The sequence below is a fragment of the Micropterus salmoides genome, unplaced genomic scaffold, assembly GCF_014851395.1.
Source record: "Micropterus salmoides isolate LMB-PRFRI ecotype aquatic unplaced genomic scaffold, ASM1485139v1 Ms_hic_scaffold_14, whole genome shotgun sequence".
In the NCBI taxonomy this organism is placed as follows: domain Eukaryota; kingdom Metazoa; phylum Chordata; class Actinopteri; order Centrarchiformes; family Centrarchidae; genus Micropterus; species Micropterus salmoides.
In genome coordinates, this window is record NW_024040485.1 from 22,115,270 (window position 1) to 22,140,766 (window position 25,497).

General features: G+C 39.8%; 5 protein-coding genes across 7 annotated transcripts; 3 read left to right on the forward strand and 2 right to left on the reverse strand.

Moving 5' to 3' along the window:
- The first annotated feature begins 80 nt into the window (after window positions 1-80).
- On the forward strand, window positions 81-4,789 carry imp3 (IMP U3 small nucleolar ribonucleoprotein 3). The gene is made up of 7 exons (XM_038718412.1): window positions 81-309; window positions 769-876; window positions 2,807-2,881; window positions 2,981-3,060; window positions 3,676-3,727; window positions 3,898-3,970; window positions 4,131-4,789. The coding sequence occupies exons 1-7, from the start codon at window positions 173-175 to the stop codon at window positions 4,155-4,157; spliced, it is 552 nt and encodes a 183-aa protein (XP_038574340.1). The 5' UTR covers window positions 81-172; the 3' UTR covers window positions 4,158-4,789.
- Window positions 4,756-7,253, reverse strand: sec22ba (SEC22 homolog B, vesicle trafficking protein a). The gene is made up of 5 exons (XM_038718411.1): window positions 7,115-7,253; window positions 6,212-6,321; window positions 5,857-6,017; window positions 5,606-5,752; window positions 4,756-5,325 (listed from the first exon to the last, which is right to left on the reverse strand). Exons 1-5 carry the CDS (start codon window positions 7,187-7,189, stop codon window positions 5,171-5,173), a joined length of 648 nt encoding a protein of 215 aa, XP_038574339.1. The 5' UTR covers window positions 7,190-7,253; the 3' UTR covers window positions 4,756-5,170.
- Window positions 7,254-7,263: 10 nt separating this feature from the next.
- zgc:55943 (uncharacterized protein LOC406337 homolog) lies at window positions 7,264-15,609 on the forward strand. Of its 3 annotated transcripts, none has more exons than XM_038718415.1 (7): window positions 7,264-7,396; window positions 7,550-7,737; window positions 8,772-8,910; window positions 10,997-11,076; window positions 11,506-11,576; window positions 11,739-11,802; window positions 14,809-15,609. In XM_038718415.1, exons 3-7 carry the CDS (start codon window positions 8,820-8,822, stop codon window positions 14,845-14,847), a joined length of 345 nt encoding a protein of 114 aa, XP_038574343.1. In that variant the 5' UTR covers window positions 7,264-7,396; window positions 7,550-7,737; window positions 8,772-8,819; the 3' UTR covers window positions 14,848-15,609. The 3 variants fall into 3 exon arrangements, with proteins under 3 accessions (XP_038574343.1, XP_038574342.1, XP_038574344.1); XM_038718414.1 differs by having other exon boundaries at window positions 7,359-7,446; XM_038718416.1 differs by having other exon boundaries at window positions 7,396-7,452.
- A 704-nt stretch (window positions 15,610-16,313) lies between these two features.
- Window positions 16,314-18,678, reverse strand: tsen15 (TSEN15 tRNA splicing endonuclease subunit). The gene is made up of 4 exons (XM_038718413.1): window positions 18,505-18,678; window positions 18,329-18,410; window positions 17,221-17,356; window positions 16,314-17,102 (listed from the first exon to the last, which is right to left on the reverse strand). Exons 1-4 carry the CDS (start codon window positions 18,559-18,561, stop codon window positions 16,931-16,933), a joined length of 447 nt encoding a protein of 148 aa, XP_038574341.1. The 5' UTR covers window positions 18,562-18,678; the 3' UTR covers window positions 16,314-16,930.
- A 1,203-nt stretch (window positions 18,679-19,881) lies between these two features.
- LOC119903010 (procollagen galactosyltransferase 2-like) lies at window positions 19,882-25,397 on the forward strand. The gene is made up of 11 exons (XM_038719401.1): window positions 19,882-19,992; window positions 20,168-20,285; window positions 20,370-20,504; window positions 20,582-20,786; window positions 21,405-21,524; window positions 21,809-21,882; window positions 21,974-22,080; window positions 22,770-22,902; window positions 23,006-23,133; window positions 23,216-23,422; window positions 24,091-25,397. The coding sequence occupies exons 1-11, from the start codon at window positions 19,919-19,921 to the stop codon at window positions 24,371-24,373; spliced, it is 1,584 nt and encodes a 527-aa protein (XP_038575329.1). The 5' UTR covers window positions 19,882-19,918; the 3' UTR covers window positions 24,374-25,397.
- The last annotated feature ends 100 nt before the right edge of the window (window positions 25,398-25,497 follow it).

Below are 25,497 nucleotides of genomic sequence, written 5' to 3' on the forward strand. Positions count from 1 at the left end.
GTAGAGATATATCGCAGTAGATGGCGCTGTAGTTCACATTGACGTGACGTTCAACCTTAAATTGTCGCCGTAGAAGAAAAAGACCACGTGTTTCCTGTGTTTCCACCGTATCCTACATGTGAAGCAGGGTGTCTTGTAAATATAGGGGATTCAGCTAGCGAAAGGTGTGAAAATGGTTCGTAAATTAAAGTACCATGAACAGAAGCTGTTGAAGAAGGTGGACTTCATCAACTGGGAGGTGGACAACAACCTGCACGAGGTCAAAGTGCTGCGGAAGTATCGCATCGAAAAGAGGGAGGACTACACCAAGTAAGCCTTCTGCTGTGTTTAAGCCATAGACTGTATAACATAAGGTTTAAATTAGTCTTTTAGAAGGAATAGTTTAGCCAGGTTACAGTTAAATGCACGTTCAACGTTTCTTTTTAGGTTGAAACTGAAAACAAAAAAAATCTCTGTTTATTCAGTCTCCATCATCAACCGCTTATCCTGCGTACAGGGTTGCGGGTCTTCATTCACTGCCAACAAGATTAAATAAAGTCTAATGTATCAGTCTAAATATAGACTGTTTTAAATTTTGTAACTTTTGAAACCTTTGTTGTGATTACATAATTTGAGTCGACTATCCCCTTTTATTATTGTATGAAAGCCGGAATAGAAAAGTGTGACATTAATTATTCTCCTTGCTTTAAGGTTTATCAGCTGACCAGTGAAGAGTAAAGACAGAGATTTTGATATTAAATTAGTGGGGGGTTTTCTCCTTTGTTTCAGGTACAACAAGCTGAGTCGTAACATTAGAGATCTGGCCCAGAAAATTAGAGACCTGGATGAGAAGGATGGCTTCAGAGCTCAGAGCACACATCGGCTACTGGAAAAACTGTGAGTTCCTCAATGTGATATTGTTTGCCATGACAAAATCTTCTGTCTAATAACTTTCAAATACTTGGGGCCTGTACCACTAAGTGAGATTAGTGGGTTTTCCTGCTCTCTTTGCACTTAAAGCTGGGGTAGGCAGTTCATTTCAGAATAGTTTTGTTATATTTGTTGAAATTGACTTTACATCCTGACAACAATCAATAAATCAAATACTCTGACACAAAAATTAAAAAGGAAATCCAGTATCTGTGCCTGTCGCAGGACTGTAATAAGCTGGCCTATCTGCCTACCTACTGGTGTGCACTCTGCCTGCTGTTGCACTGTTAACATTTGAATCTCAGGTAGGAAACCTATCACCACAACGGCGTAATACTTTACGGCACCACATCACACACCAACATGACTTTTATGCAAGCTAGCTATAAGAAGAAACAGGAAGTATATAATATACAATATAAGTTCTTTAGAATAGGCTAGCTCACTTCGCAGTCTGGATATCATGGCAGAGGCTGCGAAGAGCCTGAAGCAGACGATGGTGGAAGAGAAAAAGAGAGAGTGATCGAGCAAGAGACCGCACAAGACTAAATATTGGACTGGCTTTTACTCATTGGTGTGAGCTAAAAGAGCTGACAGGATGCACAATAGATGCCGAGCTGGCCTTCCTGCTGTTGGACTTGTCAGTAATAACTTTGTAACCCAATCGAACATTCATTGGTAACGTTACTGTAAGTGCTCTATCAGCAGTTGCTGTCTAACTTTGTTGGATAGCTTGTCACCCAAGTTTCAGCCAGTGTTATGCTGCTGCTGGTAGAAAGCAGCACCGGGCAAGTAGGCAACATAACTGGGCTCAGCATCCTCTGTGGACATTACATTAGCTAATGGCAGAGGCAAAGAGGACACTGATGGAGGAAGCTAAAAAGAGAAAAAGAGAGTGACCAAGTGAGAGGCTCCCAGACATTGGCGAGGGCTTTGTGAAATAAAAGGCTGCGAGCCAGACGCACAGCGGGCATTATTTCTGTTGGACTAATAAGTAATATTTTGTCTTGTGTTGTCAACTAAAATATTTAACATAGATCTAGTTTTTTTTAGACATTTTAATGCAGAAATGTTACAGATTATAACTTTTTAATACATCACAATGTATTTCACACATTCATAATTGTTTGTTCGTCATCAGGCAAAAAGTAAAAACAAATCGCTCTATTTCTAAAGACAAAGGACAAAAGGTTAAATAAAACTAAGCAAATGTTTCTAGATTTCATCTTATGTTTAATATTTGTAAATTGTTTCCAGTGTTTCTACAGCTTCTCATTCTGCTCTAGATCATATTATATACACTTCATCAAGCTGAATTTAACTTTTTGCTGTTTCTGTGACCAAATTTCCCTGCGGGTGTATCACCATTTCGTCATATCTTATTTACTTCTCAGCTCATGGTTCTGATGTCACTTGTAATTGATTGTAATTTTCAGATGCACACGCTCGTAGCTGGATCACTAAACCCAGAGTTAACCGAGCTGGTTGATAACCAGCTTTGTGAGGCCGGTTATCCTGGATCATCAATGTTATCATTGTTTTGGGTGGTGATGACCCAGTGGATAAGACACATGCCTTTGGTGTGAGAAACCCAGGTTTAATTCCCCACTGTGACTCATCCACCAATGTGTCCCTGAGCAAGACACCTAAACCCCTAGTTGCTCTAGAGGCGTGCGACCTCTCACATAGATAACAATTGTAAGTCGCTTTGGATAAAAGCATCAGCTAAATGAATAAATGTCATGTTTGGCTCAGTGATGCCTGGTAACCCAAAGAGAGACAGACTAAGTTGTTTTCCTTTGTTATTTTGGACAGTCTTGGTTTATGTGTTTTGTTTTTTATTGTTTGTTTTTTTTAAATCAGGATCTCACACTGATTATTTTACTGTTTTCTTTAGGTACAGTATCGGCCTCCTTCCCACCAAACAGAATCTGTCGCTCACGGAGAAAGTCACAGCTTCTTCATTCTGCAGGTAAATCATCCCACTGACAATTCTCTCTAGAGTCCTTGAGGTGATCACATATCACAAGTCTGTTTTCTGTGCTTCCAATCACCTGTGTGACTCCTGCAGGAGGCGCCTGCCCAGCATCATGCTGAACCTTCGCATGGCTCAGAACCTGAAAACAGCCATCACCTTCATTGAACAAGGACGTATCTTTCATTGCTGCATGTGTAAAGTTTATGTTCCTTTTTTTTCTCTTTAGGACGCATTATTTTTTGGGAGTGAAGTTTTATGTCTTGCCTGAGAGATTTGTTAGTTTTGGCTACACCAGGGGTTTTCAAAGTGTGAGGCGGGCCTCCCTAGGGGGGCTCCAAACTGTTTCAGGGGAGGCTCAGTGAATGGAAGTGAAACAATATTACATGACTTATTGCATTAGTTATCAAAAGGAGATCACATATAATAGCCTACATGTGTGACAGTTCAGAGATAAAGAAGTTTTTGGGAACTGTTTTCCCCTCATCAGTCAGAAACCAATAAATGCCTTAGGACAGATCTTTTTTAAAACTATTTGGTGTAGTCAGAAGATATGTCAAACAGCAATATTAGGCTATTTTGGCTCAAATGCTGAGTGTCTATGGGATCAAATAATACAATCATGATCCCATTGGCATCCAGGAACTGAGCGAAACTAAAGATGTGGTGGGGGGTGCCGTTTCCCAAGCTTTGTCTGAGGGGAGGCCCACAGTCTCAGACTTTGAAAAACCCTGGTCTACACACCCAAGGGTAGAAATTGTTTTGCAGTATTGTCCTTCACTCCGTCTCAGACGTACGCGTTGGCCCAGACATCGTCACAGACCCGGCATTTCTAGTCACAAGGTTGGTGTCTAGTTTGTTTCATCTAATTTGTTTTGGATTTCTTTTGCAGCAAACGGCCTTTCACACAAGCTGTCCATTTTGCAAAAACAGAATAAATGAACAGTTTTGATGCATGTGCAGAAGTGTCTCAAGTAATCAAATATTGACACTTATTACTGTGACTGTTTCAGAAATATGGAAGATTTTGTCACCTGGGTGGACTCCTCCAAGATCAAGCAGCATGTCATGAATTATAACGATGAGGTGAGTTTTCGGGACCTGCTCACATATATTACCCAACAGGCGTTGAAGTGAAAATGCTGTAATTGTTTAGTTTCAAAGCAAATGACCAAGTTCTGTTGTTTATGTCTTTGGGCTAAATCATAATGCTGATACGCAAATGACCACTGTGTTTCTCATTCAGAGGGACGACTTTGATCTGGTGGCATAAGTCTGTTGTCCAACATCCATCTGGAACACTGAAGGACAGGAAAGAGACACGAGCTCTGATCTTGTAACAGTGGTGTGAATAACTCTACAACCCAGGAGTCAATAGTCTGAATCTTCTATCAACTTACAATTGTGGGAAGAAAACAAGTGTCATCTGAGCATGGACAGAAGGAGCGCACCTCTCTTTTGATGTCTAAAATCGGATCGATTGACAGTTGATCTCGGAGTCTGTATTCATGCCTGTCAATACCACCATTTGACTATTTACTCTAAACTTGCTCAGCCACCAGAAGCACTAGAGCACAGTCTCAGTTTTCCAGCAGAGCCACTCCGACACTGGCCACCATCACACTTGTTGTTCAGAGCAGCTTCCAGAGTTACATAGGTGTGACTCCACACTATTTGCTCTGCCTCATGTGTTCTTTGTGTAAACATCATCTGGCTTCACTGGGTTAATGTGTATGAGACCACGGACATGCTGGTTTATAAGTGTGTAGATACCATAAAGACTTGTATTCTACTTGTCATAAAAACAGCTGTAAAATAGAAACTACAATTTGATAAATATTTAATCTTTTCAATAAGAACTTGTTACAATGTAAACTTTCTGAACAATAAACATTTTATCACAGTAATAAGACTTTTTACAAAACCTCTGCATACATAGTTTCTCCTTAATGCTGAAACTCCCTATACCAGTGTGTAAACGTTAATTTAGCAACACCCCGCCCTTAATATTCCAGTTAACAGAGCTACGTGAACTCACCATGGAGCATTTGCTTCCATACAGAGAGAAGAAATTTAAGTCCCATCACAGACCTATGGCTCAGTTTATGCTGAATACATATCAAGCAGTATAATGCAAAGCAGAATTTCTACCTTCAGTAGGGATAGACTGTATATGACCACTTTAAGGCATCCTGGTATGTAATAGAAATGTAACAGTATCTGTTTAAACGCTTAGCAAAAAGGAACACCCTCTCCCTTATGTCATAGTCCTTGTTTAAGAGTCTATCAGAGCCACCAGAAACGCACATAGATGATTAGTGTGATGAAGAACACGGCCACAGCAGCCACCTTTGCATACGTGGAGCGGGTGTTTAGATATTTGGCATCACTGCGGTACTTCTTCGACAGGGAGGATAGATTGGTGGCTTTTGTGTCTAGAGCTGAGAGAAATATAAGAATCAAGATGTGATGAACAGGATAATATTAGCAATGAACTGGGACACCTTAGAACATAATGAAATCCAAAAACACCACTACAAACTGTCAATAAAATTTACTGTAAAGTAAAATCAACATCTCTGACAAAACTTTTCACAAAAGCACTAGTAACAGCAAAAATTGTAATTGACTGCAATTTATGATCAGGGGTTCTTGGAGTTTTGTCCCTTGTATTTTGTGCAGGTACACTGGCCAGGACTGATATATCATTACTGTACTTACCAGAAAGAGCTTCTCCTCTTTGCAGAACTTCCTCAATATTTGCCACCATAATTCTCTGGACATCCTGCAGCTCTGTGTTAATACTGCCCAGGTTCCTCCTGAACCTGCTGTCAATGTATGACTTCTTTGTTTTCTGAATGTATGTGTCTGGAACAAAGTATATGAGATATAAGCTTAGTCAAAGAGATTTCTCCTTTGTGCAGAAAGTGAAAAACACAATGTTTCTTGAAGGGGCCAGATCACAGTCTTACCAAACTCGATGAAAGAGTATGGCCTCGTTACTGTGGGCACTCTTCTCCCGTACTGGTCATGAAACTCACTGTGGAGGTCTTCAAGGTATGCAAACACAACCTTTCTGGGAAATGAAGCCTCACAGAGGAACAGGTAGCATACATCCTTAGCTATTAAATAGCTGAAACCAAGAAACACAGGTTCAGTCCAAATCAGTAGTTATTTATAACAACTTTGATTCCTGGTAATATGTGTATCAAACTAAACCTCACCAAACATAACTGTACAATATCCAAAGTAACGTGTGTAGGTTGGATTTTTCCCTTTGACAATACACTAAATAAACAACAGTACTTGGTGCTTGTGGCAACTTACTGAAAGTTCATGTCCCCGGCCTCCAGGGTACAGCGGTCTGGACTCTGAGCATTCAGTTTACGGCACAGCTGCTTGGCTTGGCTCTGGTAATGCTGGAGGTTTCTTCCTGACTGACAAAGACAATTAAATACAGGTTGTAGTCAGAGCTGCCACACATAAAGTTGTATAAATAAAGTCTTATCAACATTCATATTAAATATCACAAGTAGCACATATTCCTTATTTTATATTTTGTCAAATTTATATTTATATAAATCCTATCCCCCAGTAATATGTTTGCACAAATCCAGAGTAATGCACATGTATGTAAATTACTGCCACTTTGTTTTGTTTTTCTCTTACACATAGTTCTATAATTCTTTTACAACTTGCATCTGTTTATTCCATATTTACATATATTTAAATCTATTTATGTCAATTGTGTGTTTATTTCTAGCACCATAGCGAATTCCTCCTACGTGTAAATACTTTTTGGCCATGAAGCTCTTTCTGATTCTGACTGTAAAGCCTGAAACCTTTTACAAATATTTTTCGGCATTCAAATTGTACAATAAACATTTTTTAATACTCTCTAACTTTTAATCACATGTCCTTCGTTTATTCCCACAATTATTTTCAGTAAAATAATTCACACACGGTGATGGTAAGTTACGTACGTTACTGTTTACTTACCTTTACATTTAATAATTAAGTTGTAGTTTAATTCAAATAAACTACTTCTTTATTGACTATCTCGTAATATACCGCATTTTAAAATCAGTCTTTATTCTTGTTTTTGGGAGGTCTACTCGTCACCTTCGCGGGTACGCTAGCAGTCATTAAACATCACCATTTTTGAATGGAGTTTGGCGTGTAGTTCTCTTCGTAGAGAGGCTACGGGGGGAAGCTAACTTTCATTCATACCTGTTCATCCTCCTGTATTGACGCAGCGAGCGGCAGTCCGTCCGATACCCGAGCGATCATTGTTAGTGAAACCATATTGGTGGAGGTCAATAATCGGCGGCGTCACCCGTCGGTTTTGTCATAGACAGAGAACTTCAGAAACTTTGTATGTTTTTGCTGTCAACTTTGATGATGCAGAAGGAATGAGCTGGACGGAAATTCATTGTGCGCTGGTGAATTAGGCCCGAGTGGCAACTGATGATGAAATGCAACTTCGTAGTCAAATTTCCACCGCATACAGAGGTAGGAAGCGTGTTCCCATGGAAAATGAAGTGGATTGTTTGTGTTTTTCGGTGAATGTAATAGTAAAAATCTATTTTCAAAATTCCCATTAGCCGTTGTTTGGCTTGCTGCTTTATTTTCTAACCAGTAGGCGCTGTTTGATCACTTTAACAGAGTATCAGGCCATGAGCTCAAGCAGTCCGACTAGACAGCTGGCAGACGGACTGACTGCATCTCGACTGCTGATGCCTGTATTGAGCCGGGAGGTGCAGATGCGGTCTGTCTGGGATCTCCGTCTGAAGTGAAGCCTCTCTGAACTACGACCAGAGGAAGGAGCCCTTAAACATGGATAAACCAGAAAGGTAAATTTGCCCTGCATTTTGTTGGAAATTTATTGTGTAATCTATTGTTTGTTTATTTGGTTCCGTGTATGCGATGTCGTGTCGGCGTTTCCTGCTGGCTGAGGAATGGCTGCTGTCACATCTTTTGTTATTACTTGTTTGAGAAACCCTTTCCCCGGTGTTGTGAAATGAGACGATGGTTGATATTTTGCAGCTCTAAATAAATATGAATGAATAAATATTATTCTCACACCGCTTGTTTCTTATTTGTTTGACTAAAATAGTCGGAGACAGCCCAGTGATGCACCGTTTATGAGCTGCAGCTTCCTACATGTAGGAATGAAAGCTAATAGTCGGGAGGATAGTGGAATGGACCCTGCAGCTGGACTCAGCTGGGCCATACCATATGGTGATCAATTCGTATGCAGTTTCGATAGCCTAATGCAAACCACTGCAAAGTAATTTGGTCAAACATGTTCGCCACATTGCTGCGGGTCCAGGAACACTTTTGCGCAGCCGGTTTAATCCCCTGAGCGCCACAGAAAACCCCCATTCACTAATAGAAATGACCCGGAGGCTTGGCCCAGTGGCATCAGTTTGAAAGGCCTTATTGTTGCGTTGCAGCTGGCACCGCCGTGCGCACGTTCTGATGGGTATTTTCCAGACCGGCGTGTGCGTTACTCAAACCCGGCGGAACCGTCTATTGTACTGTATTTTCACGCACAGTATTTTAATTCTGGGGTGCGGCGCTTCATGACTAATTGATTATGATAAACGACCGATCCCCCCCCCCCATGAAATGAAGACTAGTTCACTTCCTAAGCACTTGAGCTCTTTTGGTTATGATAATCACAAAGGCCACACTCTCCCCTGGATGTCTATTAGCACAGACGCTACTCAGATGATTTCCCCAGAGACAAAACATTCAGCAAGAGGACTGTCTGTGATTTAAGGCTCTTCTGCATAGGGGATCTCTTTGCTCACAAAATAACGTTTGTGAACTCCGGATCTACATATCTAACCACACTTTGTCACGGTCTCATACCTGCCCACAGGTGTGCCTGTAATGCTCAGGGGTGAGGAGGAGAGCAGCTGAGGAGGAGATGGGCTGCACCTCTGCCAAACAGGTGTCTGCCGTGCCCAACGACGAGGAGGGCCAGAGTAAAGCCTACAGCAACGGGGACCTTCTCTCTGGTCAGTCCGTTTACTGCACACACCGATGTTATGCTATGTTCAAGTGCTGTTTCAATACCTTAATTGATCAATATGAGGTATTTGCCGCCATTCATCAATGTCATTCACTGCTGAGGGAAGGTCCTTTGTGACAGACAAAGATGAGGTCACATCTACATTGATATGAGTATTCAAAAAATAACACCCGCTGTGTAGATGATGCCTTCATATTTTCAAGAGTTTTGAAAGTTGTTAGAAGTATTGATTAGTGCTGGAATTGGCTTTTAGAGACTTGTTAAGCTCTCTGGTCCTGATGCTGTCACATAATCCCTGCAGATGTGCAGGAGAGGCCAAACAGTTCGAGCTATGAGTTGAATCTTGTCTAGGGCTGCAAGGAACAATTTATTTCACTATCCATTAAAGCCAAGGTGACGTTTTGGTAATTGTTTGGACTATAAAATGTAATAAAATTGTGAAGAATGCCTGTCACATTTTCTCACAGCCCAAGATGACATCTTCAGATTTCTTGTTTTATCTAAGATTCTAAACCTAAGATATTCAGTTTACAGTTATGTAAAAGTAAATAATTATCACAGTGGATAATCAGTAACTGGCATTTTTGCTTGAAATATGACTCAAACCATTGATTACCAAAATTGTTTTAATTTAGTACACTACTCAACTTATACATCATTTCAGCTTTCTGTATAAATACATTTATTAAATAACACAGTATATATGCTACATGTCTTTTGTATAACATTTACATTACATTTAGCTGACGCTTTTATCCAAAGCGACTTACAATTACTATCTATGTGGGTTTATATGGGTCTATATGGGTTTAAGTGTGTCACAGTGTGGAGTTGAACCCTGGTCTCTCACACCAAAGGCATGTGTCTTATCCACTGCTCACCCCCTTAAAGTAATGAAAACACACAAAAAAAAACTGTCACTGCTGGAATAAAAAAATATTATGTGTGTATATATATACACACACACACACATATATATACACACATTATTAAAGGGCTATTAAATTTGTGCTTTCAATAAAATAATAATAATACTACCATTAATGATGATACACTGTAAATACAAATATATTTGAAAAATAGTTAGCAGTGATTACAAGTGCTGGGATGGACTTTTAAACACTAGTAAACTGGCAAGCTGTCAGATTCTAATAGAAACCTTTAATTAGTTATTTCACAGGTTAAATTAAGGGCAACTGGACTTGGTTGAAGATACTTAAAGATGTTTTGCCTCTGATGCAAGAAGTTCTGAAGAACTGAAGAAGCCTTCAACCATGTCCAGTTACTCTTGATTTTAACCCTCCTTGGAAAACTTATCTTCACAGACACCTTAATTAGTGCTTCATTAATCACAGGTGCACACCAACGGTCGAACAGTTGCACCTGTGCATGGTGCTACCATCATGTGCAAGACACATCCGTCATGTGTAAGACAGGTAGCACCTCAGATGGCCTAGAGGTAAAAGTCGCCAGCCAGTAACCAAATGGTAAAGTAACCAACCAGCTGTGAGCTGTGGACTGAAAGATGGCTGGTATCACATCCCACCTCTGCCTACGTGCCCTTGAGCAAAGCACTGAATCAAAAGAAAGTGCCCCAGGGGCAATGCACTGTTATTAAAGCTACTACAGATGAACTGAAACTATCTGAGAGCTATAATAAGAACTTGACAGCATTAATCTGATGTGTTACAACAATGTGATGTGTCCATCAGGCCGTGGTTACTATGCATCATAACTGTATTTTTAATTCCTCCTTTCTAAATGCGTTCGGAGAGAGGGCTGTGCATCTGTGAGAGAAAAGATGGAGAGGCAGAGAAAAGAGGAGAATCAGGCTGACAACTTATGTGTTTGCGGCTTGCCAAGCATTGTTAAGAGAGGATTTAGTCTGGAGCATGAGACTTCAAGCATATAATTATTTTGCCAAGTACTGAACTGTGAGGGCTATTAACCCGCAGGATTGTGCCGATCAGAGCGGCTGTGAGTGGGTCGTCCTGTTTGCCCGCTTCTGCTGTCACGTATTAATAAGGGGAGATGTGCTCCTCTCTGCCTCTCTGTCTCCCACTTTGTCACAGATGAGTACAAGATGAAAGGAGTGGAGAAAGTAAAGTACATCAGTGGAGAAGAGGGAGGAGTGGACGGCCAGGACAGCACTGTGAGTGAACCTATTGTATTCTTTGTATTCTACTTTATGTCTATAATGTGTTTAAATGTGGATCCTGTTTATTGGTTTGTAAAAATTATCAATTTGTAATCAAAATGAGTCATGACATATTTAATCCGATACTAGAGCACCGTGCAAACATTAATAGTTAATAATATATAGAATAAATAAATAAGAATAATAAATCCAAAGATAAATATTTTTGCAGTATTAGATTTTACTCATAGTTGAATTATTTAATATAAACAGCTCTGTCTGAAATATAATTATAGAATGATATATAAGGCAACTTCAGAACTTAGTTAATTGTGTGTTTTTACCTCATGCTGTATTTTCACTTTCTGCTGAATAACGTGACATAAGACAACTTTTTGATCATATGGTTGATTGTGTGTACATGTTTGCTTTGATGTCCTGCAGGAGAAAAGTGCTCTCCTTGGTAAAGGTCAACACATAGATGAAACAGGGTCAAACGGAAATGGAAAGATTCTGTAAGTGACACTGAATGATGGTGTTATTACAATATCATTAACATCTTTTTACATGTTGCGTATTAGTAGCACCTTTGGTCAATTTTCGTCCAGTCATCACCTGAACTCACGTCCCAAGTTATACTGCAAGGCTGTAACCTGTTGGGCTTTTTGTCATCGCAGGAGCATCCACTCCTCAGAGAGTCAGCAAGAATTCTTCCGGATGTTGGATGAGAAAATTGAAAAAGTAAGGAATGACAACCCATCATTGGAGCATCACTTTTTGCTTTTTGCTAAGTGACATAAGGGAGGTTAATCCTATCACTGCAGCAAATCCGTAGCGAGTGAGGACACAGCAGATGACGTAACAATAACTCAAAACAGCCTCAACCTGTCATGTCCAGTGCAATTTTTAAAGTAGTATTATTGAAAACATGTTTTACTGATGAGAGGAGTGGTTTACTTATATGGCCTGGGCCTCTTAAGGAGTTTTATTGTTTTATGGCATGAGGGGCAATCAAGTATAAGGTATAAGGCTATACATTTTTCTCATTGTAATCAAATGCCATGAAAAGACCAAACAATGACCAAACAATGAATTTTCCACAATCTAATTATATGCAGGGCTGGACTGGGGCAAAAAATCAGCTCTGGCATTTTTGGTCCAGGCAGCCCACAACAATCGGTCGGACACTCCTCACCAATAAACCGTCCTTGCAGTTCTCTTAAATATACTGTAATATTTCCCCAAACCACTATAAAGCTAAGTAGGAAGTGCCTTGGATAAGTGCACCAGTGCAAGTGGATCAGTGTACTCATTCCCTCTCATTTAATGACTCCCTGGTGATAAGAGGTGGCACGGAGTACACAACTCATACTCAAGTACAAGTAGGCCTAATTTTTACAGCAGTGTGGGATTAGCCAACGTGATGCTGACAAAATAACGTCAGCCATTAGGACAGTTAGCCAAAGTTGAGACTGCATTAAAGAACTGTGCTACACAAACAATATATCAAATATCTTATGCTGCACTGTTTGGCAGTGAGTGATCACCAGCAGTAGGTGACAGTCTCACTTAATATTAAAATTTTATAATGAAAATTATAAACGCAACACTTGTTTTTGCCTCCAATCATCATGAGCTGAACTTTATGTACACAAAAGGCCTATTTCTCTCAAATTTTGTTCACTGTTCATCTGTCAAAATCTGTGTTACTGAGTACTTCTCCTTTGCAGAGATAATCCATCCACCTCACAGGTGTGGCAAATCAAGATGCTGATCAGACAGCATGGGTATTGCATGGTTGTGCCTTAGGCTGGCCACAATAAAAGGCCACTCGAAAATGTGCTTTCAAAAAGTGATGGGGACAACATCTGCCATTTCAAAAAGTGGTGGGTACATGTCCCTAGCGTCCCCAGAGTAGATGACACCTATGACCTTACCTCCCTGCTCCCTCCCAACAGGTTGAGCTACTCCATGCTTACCGCTTCACCTCCCCTCTCCTCCATTTCACTCTGTCCCTCTGCTTCGCTGATAAATTCCTCCTCCTCTGCCTCTCTTTTAATCCTGTGGCCCTGGCTGCATAATATCAGGTACTTCAGCTGATGTTAAAACTACTGCAGCCCTGGTAGCAAACATATTGGTTATTTTGGCACATTTGGCGGCAGCAGTCTCACGACGCAAGAAACAAAGGGGGAGGGATTAGTGGCTAGTAAGAGATGTGATTGGGCCAGCCCATTGTCAGTACAGAAAATGAACCAATGGGCTGCTTTCCATGCTCTGTGGGCTGGTATGTTGGCCCATTTTTTTAACAGTTATATAAATAAATAATTTACATTATACCGACCCCAGAGGTGCGTCGGCCCACCGGGCCCGGTATGGATTACCAGTCCACTCCTGATTATACGTGTATCGAATGCCTCATATGGCTTATTTCTGTGTGGCATGAAGCTCTGTTGTTGTTTTCAAACTATTAGAAACACATCTATGAGCCACACAGTTACACATGTTGAGCACAGGCACTCTAGTTTATTTTGAGTTGATCCCCCACACACCGCCCTGCTGCCGGAAATACTCACTAGCACACCAAATGAGTATCTATCCGTGGCAAAACAAATAGTCAGAATCAGCTTTATTTGCCAGGAACGTGTACACATACAAGGAAAAAAGGAGAGGGATACAATACAATAAATTAAAAAATCTTCCAAGACACCTATACATACACTTACAAAGTTCAGCCAATGGGAAACATCTACACTTCTCCTTAAGGACATCTACAACCAGTAACTTTAACTCCCTAAGTGGTACTAGCACCTGTAACCAGACAATCTTTTGTAAGGAGTTCCATATTGAGGGTGCACAATATGAAAAGGCAGTTTTAACTTGGAAACAACCCCGGGGACCCAGCTGGACCGTGTTTGGTAACTGCTGACCGCAAAGTTAAGAAGCTGCAAAGATAACTGGGTAATTTGCACAGGAGTGCCTTGTAGGTAAAAACACACAAATGTAACCGTCTACGTGTAGCGAGAGAAGGCCATTCCACCATTTTGTATAAACTACAGTGATAAAGTGCAACGCTGAATGGTAGGCAGAATGTAGTTTTCCTGTCAGAGATAATGCTGCTGCATGCACGTACACATCCCTATAGTCAACACAGATGAAAAGGTGTTTTTATGTTGTTAGCTGCATTGCATTTTTGTTCTTTGAGGCTACTAATGGAAATTAATTGGCCTCTTTTTTAATAAATGTGTCCCTGTATGTTGGTTAAATATCTGTATAATATGGCGAGTACAGAAAGAAGTATTTATTGTTTCATCATTACCGTTTTGTAGTGTAGTAGTGTGAGATTTAATTTCCTCACTTTCATAATGGTAAGTAAGCGAAGCTAAAAATGATTTGATCCTTAGGTCAGTTTGATACTGACATTACTTATTTACTTTCAGTGCCATGATACAGTATTGTGATGATATGAAATGATTATCAACAAAATGACTTATTGAAGGTATTGTTTTCTGCATTTGAATAACTGGGTCTGATGCAAAGCAAAACCGTGGAACACAGTCCATTTCATTCATTGTTCATTTGAATATTTTACATGTTATTTTTGCAGTAGCATGATATATATCAATGATGGAATGATATTGATTTTGTCATACCAATTTAACTGAGATAAGCCTTAGAAATAAGAAATAAATATGCCATTAAATTAGGATAAAAATGGGATGTACATTAACATCTCTGTTTTGTTTACAGGGCCGGGACTACTGCTCAGAGGAGGAAGATATGACATAGCACTATGGTCATTTGTCCATCAGTCCCAGTATGAAAGAGCTGTTATTCCAGTGTTACGGGTGGACCGTACCATGTGTTACCATGACCGGGGGGGAGGGACTGTCCCTTGTATGTACATGCCTGGGAAAATTGGATTACTAACTTGAATCAAGCACCTTTTTGCCCTCCTGCTCACAACTTTAGTTCCAGCTCATGTATCAACCAAGAGAAAAATGACCACCAAAATCAAAGATGGTTCAGTATTTATACGTTTTCAAGGTTCTCCAATGGTAGAGAACATTTAGGTTTGCTTCCTTAGTGATGCCATCACAGGATGACCTAGATCCTGGTATTTGAAGATACACTTGCTTTTCTTTCCCTGCTTGGACAAGTCCTGGAAGGCCAATGTACATGGCTGTCACGGAGACCTTCGGTAGACGTTTGAAACACTCTGACTGTTGCAAATATAAAGTTTCAATACCAGATGCAAGCAGTGCTCTTGTGGACACAGTGAAAACAATGTCTCTATCTGAATCATTTTGAATATGTCATCCTTGAATGCCTCCCTGAAAAGAAAAGGGGCTGGAAACTTCCTGCATTCCAAGACACAGTATGAACCTCTTTTCTACAGTACGTTGGCCAGTACAGTGTTTGTCTGTCCATGTCTGTTTCTGCTATAATGTAGAGTATTTATGTTGAATAAGGCTCAGGGTTGAAGTGTTGTAATCTTATGTTGTCAAATCCTTCCTTGCACCATTAAAAAGATACTTGTGCACTCACACAGCAGGGTTATTGATGTCCCCTGCTTTGGTATCTGTTCCATGACAACCCAACAGGGTGGACACTGCTACATCACATATAAGTCTGATTATGTATTTCGCTCACCAGTGTGAGACTGTCGTGTTTGGTTTCTATGTTGAATTTTTGTTTTTCTAGAAAAATTAAAAGTGTTTTCAGTAACTTATCCACACAGCTGACACTGTTGTATTACTTTAAAGAAAACAACCAGCCAGATTAATTATTTCATCAACTATATCCTCATGGCATCTCAGCAAACTGATACCTCATTAGTGCATGAACAAATGGTAGTATATAGGCACTATATCAAACAAACTAGCATCAGCAACCGTGCACTGGAGCTCACTAAACACATAAATTGAGTGATAAGATCATTAGTGGACAGCTCAATGCCAGTATGAATTACAGCCCAGCTAATACAATGGTAGATCTGATATAATGAGGCAATTTTAACTTAGCACATGGGAGAAGTTTTCCATCAGGGCTTTCTGCTGGAAATCCGTAAAACTTGGTTAAGTTTAGGCACCAAAACTACTTGGTTATAAAGTAGAAAGCCTTTCTTTCAGAAATACCCGAAGGCAAACTTCTCCCACGTGCTTTATCTTATAGAGATTTCAATGTTAACAAAAAATAACAGTGCAGAAAGGCTAACAAGGTATGACTGACGTCATTTAAAAACAGTGTCGCCATCACAGTTTGTTCACCAGAGAGCAGTGATAAGTTTATTTTTCAACTGTAAAATGTTCCCCTCAGTACATAGTTAATTAGTCTCTGTATCATCCCAGCCTTACATGTTGGTCTATTAATTTGTGTGTGGTAAAACTAAAGTAAGAGGTAAACAGGTTCAAGACGATTAGAAGTGAGGAAAACAGGAAATCAATTATGCATTTATGCACAAAACTATCTCTTTTTCTTGTTAATTACTGTATAATCTTAACTCTTACAATTTTAACTCTTCACCTCATGTGCAAATTATTCAATTAACACTCACGCTTTCACTCACTCACCTGGTGACAATGAGGCAAAGGTTTTAAGGAGTTACAAGCCAAAACTGAAGTTGACTTCACTGTTATGATGTTACCAGTTGTTTCTTACTGAGAGGGGATCATAGGCTTGGCCTCACAGCAACTAGAAGGGCACTGTGGTTCAGAGTATTTGCACCCATTGCCATGATGTCAGTTCACCTTTGACTTTTTTTTTAAGGAGCAGCTTACAAAGACAGACCGACCGACCGGCTGACATCCTGTCCCATTCTGCTCCTCTATGGTTCCCCAATACCACCAAGGTGTCCTCTCACTACAGCTGCTCAGCGCTGCTGCCGTCTCTTCCGGTGCTGCCGGCGTCCCACATCCTGGAAGGGGCCTACAGGAGGGTCAGGTGTCACCAACCCATCCGTCATCCTCTGGTAGACCAGGGTGGAGTCAGAAGCTACAGCACACAACAGCATGGGAAAGCCTCTGTCCAGCACATGACGTATGCTGCACAGCAGAGAGGAGGAAGCTATAAGTTTGGGAAATTTGGGAAGACAACTTGTGACAGTAAAACCAAAAGAAGGATGTGACAGTAAGTTTTAGCTCTTCTGCTGTGTCTCATTACCTTTTGTGGCTCAGAGATCTGTGAGCAGGCAACGGAAGAATTGTCTGGATGGGTTCTCCTTCCTTCTCCCTCCCTTCCAGCAAAACCACCTGCAGCTCAGGATTCTTGACACATGACACTTCTTTCCACCGACGCACTGCGGAGAACAAGAAACACAGTGTGTCTATGGCTAACTGTAGTGTCTCCTCCAAACGTTATTACAGGGATGAAGTATTTTGTTGATAAGACAAACTCGCCACTGAATACAGATTCTTCAGACCTTTTCCCCACCTGTTTATGACATATTTTTCTCGGGCTGGCCTATTTTTGCACAAACTCTCCATGCACTAGACACCAATTCAAGGATCACAGGTTTATATGCTATGTAACTTATGTGCATTGACAAATCTGAATTATGTACAGTGAATGCATGAATGGAGGGTTTAGAACAAAACATACATACTAACCTCTTAAAATATGCTGGCCAAATACTTGTGAAATAGTATCTATTTTGGAATATTTGAATACATAACATTTACATTTTCATTATGTGAGTAAAGCTTTACCCTAGTTAACCCTTTATTTTCATTAAAATGACTCGGTTGCGTCTATGTACATATGAGATGTCTCGGTCTCATACTGTAAATGTACAAGGGGCAGGGCTGTACCATTTAGAACATCATATTCATGTCCTTGTAACTGTTTTATGAATTAGGGAGATTTAATAAGCAAAGATGATGTTTACAATCTACACTTACACACCCACTGCACATGGTGGCACTAAAATGCTGATTCTATTACTTTTTGCCTTTAACATGTTTAACTGAAAGTTTTAAGACAGATACAATGTATTTAATTAAAATTAAATTAAAGGATTTCACATTTCTTAATTTAAGTAAGTTTATTAAGTGTGTGGACCATATGTAAACCACAATGTTGGGAGATAAGAATTCACAGAAAACACAACTGATCCATTGAATAAATAAATAAATGTAAAATCATAAATAAAAGAGAAACAAATCCGGATTATCAGCCTATGAAATGTTCCCCTTCTATGCTTATTACACAAACAAACAAACAAAAACGTGATGGCTGCTGCTAAAATTTTCCACAATCTTGTCAAACTCACCCTCAGCAAGATCCATGTACACAAGGAAAGCTGCATGTACCTGTGCACTGTCTCCAATCTCCAGATTCTTCATTTGCTGATACTAATACGAGAAAAACAAAACAAAAACAACTCTGGTTATTACATGGTTTAGCGTCAGACATCTGAATGCAGCACTTTGGTCCACCAACACTCACCGTTGGATGCTGAAGGATCCAGTTCGCAGGTGGAGGTTTCTTTGACACGTCCGACATCTTAATTACTTATCGTATCTCAAGACTCAAAATACTGCCTCTTTAACCTTCTGGGCACACTGCTGTTGTCACGACATGTGTGAGAAGACTTTTCAGTTTGTCGGCGTGCTACCGTGAAAGTCGTCCGGCAGGAAAATGTGACTCATTTTTGTTTTCCGCGCAGCCTGTCAGACCCAGACCGCTGCCTTGAAGACTCGGTTCAGGGAAGAAAAGGCCCAAAGTCCACACAATTACTGAAACATTTAAGGTAAATTAATTTAAGTCCTCTCTCTCTCTTATTCACATCTTTTTAGGTTATATATTTATATATTTTAATAGATTTACGAATTAAAAGCAAGATAAAACAAATTTATAAATTGAGGATAAACGTGAAAAAATAAACAAAATTAGCAAATAGGCCTAATTGATTATAAAAACATTATAGATACATTGTTGATATGTTTTACAATACTCTTTATTAATAATAATAATAATAATAATAATAATAAAAGTTTTCTAATATCTGTATAGGCTTTCTTCAATCTCTCTCTGTCTTTCCCTCTCTCCCTGTGTGTGTGTGTGTGTGTGTGTGTGTGTGTGTACGTGTGTGTGTGTGTGTGTGAGTTATCATGTGTGTGTGAGAGTCTGTCCCTCAGTTGCACCAGTCTGAGCCTACGGAGACATCAACGTGCCCTGTTGGAAATATGCCTCTTGGTTTAGTGGGATTCGTATTTTATTGTGTGATTTTAGCAGGGAAGCTATTCCTGCACAGCAGCACAGAGGAGCTGCCACCTGATCATATCCTCCAAACGGCCCAGCGGGAGTCCTCGCTGCTGAAGCCCACAGTGCTGATCACCATCCTCACACGCAACGCACAACACAGCCTCCCCTACTTCTTGGGATGCATCGACAGGCTGGACTACCCAAAGGACCGCATTGTCATCTGGTAAAGTTACATTTATTTGTTGCATTGATCATTTGATTCAAAAATATTTCTGGAAAGACCACGAAAACTTACCCTTTTGGTTTATAGAAGATTTTATTTCTGTAAGAATTCAAGTAATGAGAATGTGCTGATTTGATTTAGAGATCTGACAAAAAAGAATGAGCAATAGTGTTAATGATAGTGATTTATCAATGACAACATAAGTAATACATTTTTGCTACTTTAACTGCACTTTGTAAATGTCATTCTTCACATTCTGCAATACTGTTCATCAATAAACAAATTCTCAGACAAGTGAGAAAACTACATAAAGAGAGTTGAAAGAAAGAAAGAAAGCCCAGAGAAGTAAGGAGAGAGGTGAAGTCAGTGTTCAGTAATGTTCCTTGTGATCTCAGGGCAGCCTCTGACCACAGTGTGGACAACAGCACAGCCATGCTTCAGGAGTGGCTGGAAGGAGTTCAACACCTGTACCATTCGGTGGAGTGGAGAACCATGGAGCAACCAAGGTGAATCACTACTACAAAAAATAATCTCTGAAGCAGCAACTCCATTTGTTATCCACTATCCTGATACTGTTTAATCATATTTACAGTATTAATAGACTATGTGAATAGTCGTTAACCTGACATCGAATGGTCTTCTGATCCTAAAGGATACAGTCTTACTTTCGCTTTCTTTCAGCTCTTATGCAGATGAGCAGGGTCCCAAACACTGGCCCGACTCTCGGTTCACTCATGTGATGAAGTTAAAGCAGGCAGCACTTAGAGCTGCCCGGCGACTTTGGACAGACTACATATTGGTGAGATAGTAAAAGGCCTCTTAAGTCACAAAGAATGAAGAATCCCACCACTGTATCTACTAATGTTTCTTATTTGTCCCTCAGTTTGTGGACAGTGACAACTTGCTGACAAACCGTCAGGTGCTATCTGACATGATAGCAGAGAATCTGACAATTGTGGCGCCCATGTTGGACTCAAAAGGCCTGTATTCCAACTTCTGGTGTGGCGTGACTCCTCAGGTAAGGTTTTTAGAGACCACAACAGAATATACTTTACTTGCTGTGCAGAATATTCACTGATCTTCTGATACACACAGGGCTACTACAGACGCACCCCAGAGTATATTCCCATCCGTAGATGGAAGCGGCAGGGCTGCTTTGCAGTCCCCATGGTGCACTCCATCTACCTGCTGGACCTGAGGCGCAGAGCCAGCCGAGCGTTGGCTTTTCACCCTCCTCACCCCGACTACCCCTACGACGTAGACGACATCATGGTCTTCGCTTTCTCTGCAAGGCAAGCAGGTCAGACCTTTGTCGAACTGATGCCAGAGTCTGCAACAGAATGCATACTTTGAACAATTGATGGCATTACAATGATGCATTTTTCTTGTTTTTCTTTGGTAAATTTATGGAAATAAAATTTGTGTTTTAGTGTCTGTTTATATACATCAGTATATACTGTGCTTACACTAGTACTAATCCTTATGTGTAGCAATCAAGACTTAATGCAAACAATGAAACCACACTACATTTAGGTGTTGATTAATGTATTTTGTGTAAAAATATAGGTAAAAGTAAATTAAAGTTAATAATTAAAGTAATAGTTCCTATACCATATGAAATGTAGAAACAGAAGTTTGCTAGAAAGTCATCATAGAATGATATAATTTAAATTCATATAATCATTGCACATATAAATATGAACCCTTTTTATGACTGATAATTCATAACTTTATCACTCTCCTTAATAATAGCAGAATCATATCTGCAAGTCTATATATCTTAATTTAGACAGACTTTTATCACTACATCATTTTCCACATGGTATGGTAACCATTAGAGGTGAAATCTATCTGTCACGGCATTTGAAATAATGATAAGGTGTTTGCACTGAGACCTGATCCGTCTGCTCCACTGCAGGAGTTCAGATGTATGTGTGCAACAAGGACCATTATGGATATTTACCAGTGCCCCTTAAACAAGACCAGACACTGGAGGAAGAAGAGGAGAGTTTTACCCACACGCTGACAGAGGCACTCAGTAAGCACTTCCTCTAATTGCACATACACTGTGGTGGTTCTTCTTCAGTCTTTGCTCAGTATTTCCTGTATGAGCATATTTGGTCCTTCTTGCTCTCACAGCCCTGACACATGTCTCACTCCTCTGTTAAAGCCCACTGCCTCTCATTTCCCACTCTGACCGTTTCACATCAGTTAGATGTTAAACTGATGTAAGAAATTCCCTTGAAACCAAAGGACTGTTCTCAAAAGTGCACATTCACTATACTTCATGTGAAATGTGGCATGTGTGATCTTACTTTCTAGTTGCGTACACCGTGGAGCCTTCACGCTATGTGCACACTTTGTCTAAAGAACCAGGGAAGATGGGATTTGATGAGGTACAGAGATATTTATAATCGCTAAAGAGATATGTTCCAGTTACGGAGTGCTGATCAAGTGAACAGTCATTTTATTCTCCTTCACTTCTAGATCTTTCTGATCAATCTGAAGCGCCGCTCAGATCGGCGGGACAGGATGTTGAGTACTTTGGCTGTCCTCGGTATCAACACTACACTGTCAGAAGCCGTGGATGGCAAGTACGACATACAGTTACAGTTACAGTGGAAGAAGCATTCAGATACTTAAAAAGTATTACCAAAATGTAACAATACTCTACTACAACTGAAGCGAGAGCTTTTTACCAATCAAATGGTCCTGTAGATTAAGCCAACTTTTATATCACCTTGGATCAGAAGTCCAGGAGGAGCTCAGAAACATGGAAAGTACATGTGATACCATGTGATACGGTTGAAAACTCCAGAATAAGCAAGTAAGTGGGCAGTGAGTTGAGATTGTTTTGCCAACTGCTTTTTTCAAGGTAGAATGAGCTGCAGTTATAACAAAGCATTTTAAACTGTATATTCATCTTATGTATTTTTTATGTAAAATCTTCATCTGTAAAGTAACAAAAAATTGGAGACGGAGTGCAGTTGACAGATATGACGATTTAATGTCATGTAAAGTTGGAAAATACTCCAACCTCAAATTTTTCAGATACATTAATGTATGAGTAAATGTGCCGTAAATTCTACCACTCTCATTATGCTCTTTATTTGTGAACGGTACTATTAATTAGAAAACACACAAACGAACAAAGTAGTTGAGGACCGTTTGAATAATTTTTAAGAGTATATTTTGCATATTGACAGTAGAATATTAGACTTCCCCTGTCAGAAAAATATAGACTGTAATTAAGAGGAAATATATTTGTTCGTGTTTTCCACAGAACCTTGAACTCCTCTCAGCTGCAGTCCATGGGTATAGACATGCTGCCTGGGTACAAAGACCCATATTCAGACCGCGTGCTGACCAGAGGGGAGATTGGCTGCTTTCTCAGCCACTACAACATCTGGAAACAGGTACAACCATACTGTTATGAACCAAACACAAGCTGATGTGGCAGTGTATGATGAGGTCTGATGCCACTGCAGAGGCTCAGGCTGTTTTGTGTCGCCCCCTTAGGTGGTGCAGCAGGAACTGCAGCAGGTGCTTGTGCTGGAGGACGATGTAAGATTTGAGCCCAGATTTTGCAGCAGGCTGGTGACTATTATGGAAAATGTACAGAGAGTGGGACTTGAATGGGATCTCATGTTAGTGACTTGTTGCAGTTTTTGTATGATGTTTTATTTAAAGCACCACAGACCCGTTACTTACTTTTCTGTCCTCGTGAAGTTATTTAGGCCGTAAGCGGCTGCAGGTGAAGGAGCCAGAGCACTGGGTGAAGGGAGTCAGTAACCTTGTGCACCCAGGATACTCCTACTGGACTTTGGGTTACGTCGTGTCACTGAATGGGGCCAAGAAGCTCCTGCTGGCAAAACCCCTGAGCAAAATGCTGCCAGTGGACGAGTTCCTACCGATCATGTTCAACAAGCACCCCAAGTGAGTCTCACCTACTGTATATACATCAGTTGTGAAGGAAGTATTCAGATGTTTTACTTAAGTAAAAGTACTAATACCACACTGTAAAATGCTATATTATGTAGTCATGAATTTGAAAGCTTAAGGAAAATTACAAATAGTATAGGGAAAATGTACTTACAGTATTGTCATCCAGGTCATAGTTATCCAAGGTGGGTTAAAGTATACTTACAGTATTTAATGTAAAAGCACTCAATGCAGAATAATGGTAGCTACTATTATATTATGGATCAATATATTATAAATTATTATTATTAATGTATTAATGTGTACACAGCATTTCACTGTGTGAACTATTTTATACAGGACTGCAGCTAATGATTATTGTTATCATGGATGCATCTGCTGATTATTTTCTTTATTTATTGATTGATTATTTAGTTTGTAAAAATTACCACAATTACCCAGAGCCCAAAGTGACACCTTAACAAAGCTTGTTTTGTCTAACCAATAGTACAAAATTCTAAATGACATAAAATAAATGAACGAATGTTAAAATAATTAAAAGGAAAAACAGCAAATTGAATAAAACACTACCACATTCTACAATTCAGAAAGAATTGTGTGGAGTAGAAGTAGTAGGAACAGTACTTGAGTAAATGTACATGTCGACCTTCCTTACTCTTCAGAGACGAGTACATGCTGTATTTCGAGCAGAGGGACCTGAGAGCATTTTCCGTGGAGCCTCTGCTGCTCTTCCCCACGCACTACACCGGCGAGCCCGGCTACGTCAGCGACACGGAGACCTCTACCATCTGGGACGACGAGGCCGTGGAGACAGACTGGGACAGAAACGGAGACAAACACCGACGTGAACAGGAAACTGATGATGTAGGGCTTCGACCTGTGTCTCATTCTGCTCACGGTGGCGGGCCTCCTCTCTCTGCTAGTGAAAACAGAGATGAACTCTGAGAGGGACAGAGCTGCTGGGCCCCTAAAAAATCTGTTCTTCCCCCTACAGTTCAGTTTGTGTTCATGTTGATCATGAGTTTTGTCAAACTAAGACAAAACTCACGCTACATGTAAGCATAAAACTGGAACAATTAAGGTTATCAAACCTGCATTTTAACACAAGGACCCTCTTCAAGACCCACCTTAAAGCCTTAATCATTTCAGATGATATTGGGCTTTGGTGGTGTATTTTTCCAAACACATTTTTGCCACTTCGCTTTGATGGTAACCCACAAAAGAAGACCACCTGTCGAGACCAAGACTGGCAAATAACAGTTTGTCTTTCCATTTGTTTGTAACATTTGTTCAGGATTACTGGATTTCAAGCAATAACTGTTTGAAATTTGAGTAATAAAAGCCCAGAAATACACCTGTTTCTTAAATAGGCCTACGTTTGTGTGGACATGACAAAAGATGTTTGCTCAGCTACTAGTTAAAAAATGAATTTTCTAATTTCAACAAGATATTTTTCATGTTATTATAGCATATTTTCTTGTCATTACTATGTTCTAATAACATATGGAGATTTAATCTTATATAACACACCAAACCTCATGTTATAATGAGAACGTTTTTTTGTTTTAATCAGATAAATTGTTTTAGCAAAAAACATTTTAGGATATTTTGTCTAAAGGCCTGAAAATTGTTTGAGTAGAAGTAGAAAATAAACTTTTGTATTTTGTATGTAGTAATAACACAAAGAAATGTCATAACATTGATACTTTTCACATTGTAATAATTAAACTGGTCATACATTTTTGTCATGGTGGTTGCAATACACAAATTTAATGCATAAAACTAAAATTTTGGGAAAGTCAGGAAAATGGACAAAACCATATGGAGAATTGGATTAAAAAATGCAGCCGTGCTACTCATATTAACACACCAGTTAAAGTTCAAAAACAGCCGTGCGTTACTGTGTCAAGATGTCACTTCTGTAAGTGTCATCATGGTATTTACAGCCAGCCAATGATTGTGACCTAGATTCAGCTACGCCACTTTGTACTTTTCAAATAAACTAATTTCTCTTGATGTCTTATTATTGTTGACCCCTTTTTAAAAACATGTTTCCTGTATGTACTTAT